Source organism: Prionailurus viverrinus, chromosome C1 (genome assembly GCF_022837055.1).
Source record: "Prionailurus viverrinus isolate Anna chromosome C1, UM_Priviv_1.0, whole genome shotgun sequence".
In the NCBI taxonomy this organism is placed as follows: Eukaryota; Metazoa; Chordata; class Mammalia; order Carnivora; family Felidae; genus Prionailurus; species Prionailurus viverrinus.
In genome coordinates this window covers 206,557,772-206,563,792 of record NC_062568.1, presented here as the reverse complement: position 1 = coordinate 206,563,792, position 6,021 = coordinate 206,557,772, and the positions used below count along the sequence as shown (strand labels likewise).

The 6,021-nt window shown below is 62.0% G+C and overlaps 1 protein-coding gene across 1 annotated transcript; it reads right to left on the bottom strand.

Annotated features, from left to right (window-relative positions):
- Positions 1 to 68: 68 nt before the first annotated feature.
- Positions 69 to 4,141, bottom strand: SRM (spermidine synthase). The gene is made up of 8 exons (XM_047870090.1): positions 3,859 to 4,141; positions 3,138 to 3,258; positions 2,528 to 2,620; positions 1,550 to 1,703; positions 922 to 1,005; positions 684 to 829; positions 477 to 599; positions 69 to 370 (listed from the first exon to the last, which is right to left on the bottom strand). Exons 1-8 carry the CDS (start codon positions 4,023 to 4,025, stop codon positions 350 to 352), a joined length of 909 nt encoding a protein of 302 aa, XP_047726046.1. The 5' UTR covers positions 4,026 to 4,141; the 3' UTR covers positions 69 to 349.
- Between the last annotated feature and the right edge of the window lie 1,880 nt (positions 4,142 to 6,021).

Below are 6,021 nucleotides of genomic sequence, written 5' to 3'. Positions count from 1 at the left end.
GTGTCCAACCGTGGCTGAGGTGGCGCCCGCCTGGGCCCACTCAAGATCGGGGGACACACAATTCAGACTTTGTTATAAATACACGTGTTTGGTGAGTGAGGGTGACAGAAGGCGGAGAAGGTGCCATACACAGCTGCCATAGGCTTGGAGGCTGAACGCCACATTGAGAGAGACAGACAGTCCGCCCAGCGGGGCAGGCTAGGCAGCATTCCGGGGCCTGTAACACTTGCTTGGTGGGCGCGCCGGTGGGGCAGGGTCGGGGGGGTCCTGTCCAGGGCTTGTCACACCCGGGCGCCCCGGAGGCTCCCTGGCCTGAGGTCCTGGGCAGCACGGGCGGCGATACCTGGGCTCAGCTCACGTCATTCAGGGCCTGGGGGGACAGAAGGCCTCGTCAGGGGAGTGCTGGGTCACGTGGGGGCTCAGGCGGACCCTCGGGAGGCCCCGGGCCCCCCTGCCCGGTCCTGCCAGCGGCTCACCTTGCGGGCAAACTCGGGCAGGACGAAGGCTGCCTGGTGCACGTCGGAGTTGTAGTATTTCAGCTGCATCTGTTCAACCTGCTTCCGTGTCAGCTGCTGCACGGGCTTCCGGAAGTCGGTGCCCTGGGGACGGGGGACGGGGGCATCAGGGAAGCGCCTTCGTGCCCACCTGCCTCCCTCCTAGCCCCAGGAGGGAGCGCAGCTCACCGGATTTTTGCTGCACAGCATGAAGCCTATCTGGCCGCTGGGGTAGGTGGGGATACTGCAGTAAGCGTAGGCCACCACAGGGAAGAGCGACTTGCAGAACTGTCGCATCTCCTTGATGAGGTCCAGGTGCAGCCACTGGCACTCACCTGTGGAGAGAGCAGGGCAGTATCAGCGCCGGCAGGCAGGGCCGCCCAACACTGGAGGACCCCCGCCCCGCCCCCGACGCCGGCCTGCTCACCCTGGCAGCAGAGGACGCCATCATCCTTGAGAGCCGTTTTCATGAGCTGGTAATAGGATTGCTTGAAGAGACTCTCCGCAGGGCCTGCAGTGGTGGGGACAAGGGACAACGGCTGAGACCTCCTGAGCCTGGCTCTGGCAAGTACCACCACTGCCCCTTTACACGTTCACAGCTGCCAAGGGGGCAGGGCCGGGATTTCAGCCCAGGTCTGTGGATTCAGAAACCAACCACAAAGAGAGTGCTTTTGAGGAGCGCAAGGACCCACTGTCCACCTGAGGAGGGCTCCATGTTTTCGTCCCATTCCTGGGCAGGGAGGTGGGGGGTTCTCATTGCCATTTTGTTGGGGGACTCTCCACCCTGGGCCCTGGGTTGAGACTAGATCCCTGCCCTGATGCTGGCCTATTAAGACCAGAGAAGAGGCTGGAGAAGAAACTTAGGCCTCAGTGGGCCAAGACCAGAGCCCCACCCTCCTCTAGGAAACCAACCTGTGAACTCTGGGCAACAGGGTGGTCTGCCTCTGCTGAGCCAGGGCTGGGTTGGGGAGGTAGCAACCAAGACAGGGAAGACGCGGGACCCCCGCCTCTGGACGGTGGCTGCCAGGGGCGCCCAAGGCCCATCCCTCGCTTACCCATGGGGTCTGAGGAGTCAGTGATGATGACATCGAAGGCATCCTGGTTCTGTTTCATGAACTCAAAACCATCACCCACGTGTAGGGTCAACTTGGAACTGGAGTAGCCCACGGCCATGCCCGGCAGGAACTTCTTAGAGACCCGAATGACGTCCTGAGGAGGGAGGAGGGACCGGGCTCTGCCGTGGGGGTTGGAGGCCCTCCAGCAGTCCCTCTAATCGCCCGGTCACTTGGGCAAGCCATTCATTTTGTGGAAACCCGGCTTCCACATCTGTAAGATGGGGGGCACTCTGGTACCTCCCTCTCAGTCATGGCAGGATGGCTCCTCCCTGCTCCCCGGCCCATATCCCACTGTCCCTGTTCTCTGTCCCCAGACCAAACTGTCCCTTCTGAGTGACTTTCTTGCTATCTCAGAGGGAGGCGAGTCCAACCTCTTCCAGGAGGACCTTCCCCTGCCTCCACGTGGCCAACTGTTTTCCATCCGAGCCTCAGCTGAAATCTACCTCCTCGGGAGGCCTGCGCTGACCAGCCTTCACCCGTGAGCTCTGAGCCTGCCTTTTCCTTTCACCCCCGGCTCCCACCACGCCTTCACCAGATCACCCTCTTAAGTCTCTTCCTCCCTGGAAGACAGACTCCAAGGGGGTGGGGACTGGACGGGTCCATTCACCACTGTGCCCCAGCATCTAGGACGATGGCTGCTGCGTACTAGATGCTCATTAAAAACAAGCTGAGCGTAAAGGGTAAACGCATGCACGAGTAGTTGGAACGCTCCTGGATCTTGACTTGAAAACCAGCTTAGTCTTACTAAGAGCCAGCACTGAGGCACACTTGTTACGTGCAAGGCCCTTTACTACCCAGATCTTCTACTGAATCCTCCCAACGAAGAAAGAGGCTGAGCAAGGTTAAGCAACTTGCCCAAGGGAACACAGCCAAGTCCCAGGGCGGAGCTGGGACTTGACCCCAGAGCCCAACACTCACCTCATCAATCTCACACTGGACCACGGACTCCACGGAGGAATGCTTCAACACCTCCCGCAGGACACCCCCGTCCCCACCCCCGATGATCAGCACCTAGGAGCGGGAGGAACAGTCAGAAGCAGGGCATCAGCTGAGCATCAGCCTCACCAAACAGGCTCCAGCAGGACTCAGCGGCCTGGGCCCGCACGGGGCAGATACACTCACGCAAAACCATCTGAACAGGGTAGGTTTCTCAACCCCGCTGATGCACAGACCTTATTATTTCATCTGCTACTCTCAGCAACGCTGTCCTGCCTCAGGAACCTGGCACGAGGCGTCCCCTTTTCCTGGAAACTCCTCCCAGGGCTGCTGCTTCTTAAGCTTCGGGCCTCAGTGAGAAGGGTTTGCTCCTCAGAGGCTGTGTCAGCCCCCACCCTGTGAAGTGGGCCCGCCGCCACCCCCACCCAACTTACTCCCCTTGTGCTTTGCTAACACTTTCTGACAACCATTTAGGAAGCAGCTGGGCCGAGCATGGGCACATCCATGCGCGTGGGGGCCTCCCGCACTGTTCTGCGGGACACTGAGCAGTGGGCTTCCTGTGTGGGGGCTGAACCTTGCAGAGCCGGGGTACCTTGCGTGGGTTGGGGTGGCTGCAGAGGGGCAGGTTGGCTATCATCTCCTGGTAGGAGAACTCATCCCTCTCTGTGCACTGGATGACGCCGTCCAACACCAGAACGTTGCCGTAGCTCTTACTGAAGGCAGGAGTGACAGTTAGGGACCTGGGTCCCCTGCAGTGGGGGCGATGTGCCCCCACTCGCCCTGGGTGAGAAGGATCTCCCCCGACCTGCCAAGGGGTCCCAGGGGGGAGTACTGGGGATGACACGTGGCGAAGCTGGGCAGGCAGGCCCGCCGGGTGGGGGGTGGGGGTGGACTCAGGGTCCCGGCTCTGACGTGTCCGGGACTGACACGTGGAGCTCGGCGCGTGGGGTCGGCGCAGACTCCGACTCCCTCCCCGCGGAAGAGGACCGCCCCAAACGGCGGCCCCCGGCCCAGGGAGACGGGGAGCAGGGTGGGGAGGGCATCGCGGCAGGGGACGGGACCGCGGGAGGGGACGGGCCTAGTTCTTCAGAACTTCAGACAGTTTTGCATGGGGAGGGGCGGGGGGAGAGACGGCCGGGGGCGGGGGGCGAAGTAAAGGGCGCAAGGCAGGGGTCGGGCAGGAAGAAGGGTGGTCGGGACCGAGATTCGGGCAGGAGGAATCCCGGCTGGCTCCGGAGCAGCGGGCAGCGGGCGGTCTGGGCTGAGGGCCGCCGCAGGCGCTCGGTGGCGCGGGGCCGGGTGGGCGGTGGTACCTGCGGAAGACAAGGATATCCTGGTACCGCGAGCGCTGGTGGTGTAGCAGCTGCTCCACCTGCAGCGACAGGGCCTGGCCTGGCCACAGGCTGCACGTCTCGCGGAACCAGCCCTCGCGGATGTCAGCGGGGCCGAAGGCGGTGGGGCCGTCGGGGCCGGGCTCCATGGCAGGCGGGCGGGCTGCGCGGGGCGCGGGCCCGGGACTGCAGGCCGCGCGGAGCCGCAGCACAACGGGACCAGCTCCGCCCGCCGCCCGTGAGGCAACCTAACCCTGCCGGCGGGCGGGGCCTGCCGGCAGGGGGGGGTAACCCAAACTCGCCAATGGCGGCGCGGGTACGGGAGCGCGGCGGCCCGGAGGCACCGCCCCCACCGGCGCTCGGAGCGCGCTCATTGGCTGTCGGCCCTCAGCGCGGTGTCAGTGGCTGGTCGCTCTGTCTGTCGGCGGCAGCAGGGTAGTGCGGCCGGCTCCGAGGGGCCACGTGGGGACGGGCCCGGGCGGACGGGCCCAGGCAGCGGGGAGGGTTCCGGCTCTGGGCGAGCCGGGCCGGCGGCGGGGGTCGGGTCCGCGTCCGTCCCCGGGCCCCGCGCTGGCCGGGCGGTGCAGGCCCCCGGGCCCCGCCCCTTCTCCGGGGTCCGGGAGGCGCCGGGGGCCGCAGGGAGGGAGCGAGGGGGCGCCCCGGCGCGGGAGGGGAGACCGGAGCGGGCGTCTCGGGCCGGGCGCGGACCCTCCGAGCCCTGGGACGAGCGGACCGCCCGCCTGAGCCTTCGGTCTGCAGAAGCGGGAGCGGGCGGCTACACTGCAAGGCGCAGAGTTACGTTGTTGCGCCAGGGCGGACCAGGAGAGTGTAGCTCTCGCCGTGTCCCCAAATTTGGCTCCTTGTTGGACGGAAAGTGTGGCTTGTCGCCAGGCGCACTGTTGTTGTTGTTGTTTTACTTGAAAAGGACCGACTTAGCTCCCTGACTTAAGCGAGATCTAGCCATTTTCTCTCAGATTCTCCTCCGACCCATGAGCCGTGTGGCTGGCTGCTGGATAAGGAGTCTTTTTCCAAACGAGTTTCTAAATTTACGAGCGATGTCCCGGAAGAGGCCAACCCACGTATATTCAGCACCAAATAAGACTGGCACGCGAGTTTTTTAAATTTGTCTTTTTATTTTTTCAAACAAACTGGGCTTTGCTCTTTGAAGGGGTGGGCGGGAACGTGCTGTTTTTAGGAAAATGTCAAGGAACTTATCTGAATCACATTAAGCATGCTAATTACCAAATATTACATGCTAATTGCTCTACACGCATAGTTCTTTGCACGCCAAGGAAGGGAGCTGAAGCTGGTGTAAAACTACCCGTGGCATGAGAGGGATGTCTTTTGACTGACGTTTTGCGGCCTCCCCTCGGAGGTGGGAAGCATGTTCTCTGTAACCTCAGATGAGTAACAGGCTGGTGTTTACCAGCTGGTGCAAGCCTCAAGCCTTACAGCAACAACGTATCTTGGTTGGCTTTAAGCTCCTTTTACGGGGAAGGTGAGCCAAGACAATAAAAGAATTGCTAGGAGACGTCTCATGCAAAGCCGTTTCAGGACACGAGGTCATTCAGTAGAGGGTCGCACAGCAGGTAAGATTCGGTCAACCCCTCTGTCCAGTTGCCACAGGCTTGCCTGCGTTCAGTCCCGTACTGGGGTCATGGCATTTGCCTCACAGCCTGTACAACCTCCGTCAAGACATTTGCACCTCTGAGCTCTGATCGCTTGTTTACTTCTGTGTCCCGAGGCAGACTGTAAGCTCCATGAGACTAGAGCTGGCAGCACTGGGTTACAGGCTGAGTTGATGCTGGCGGCCTGGGCCCTAGTCCAGGCCCCTCGTAGTCAGCTGTCGCGGCTTTCTTCCAGGGACTGCACAGCGGAGACCAGACAGGGGCCCTGGCATTCCTGGGGCACTGCAAGGTCAGGGGATGGGGGGAGTGGAAGATCAAGTCCATCCCATGCCCCCTGTGAGCTGCACAAAGCTGCTCCCAGCATGCTGCTCCTCACAAGAGAAGGAACATAAATGACATCTTATCGCCTCCTGTAGAGGAAGGGAAACCACGGTCTCCGCCTCAACACCAACAGGGAATGGGATCTCTGGGATGGTGTGTATAAGCAGTAGCTCAAACCTTCCAAGTTCAAAGAAGA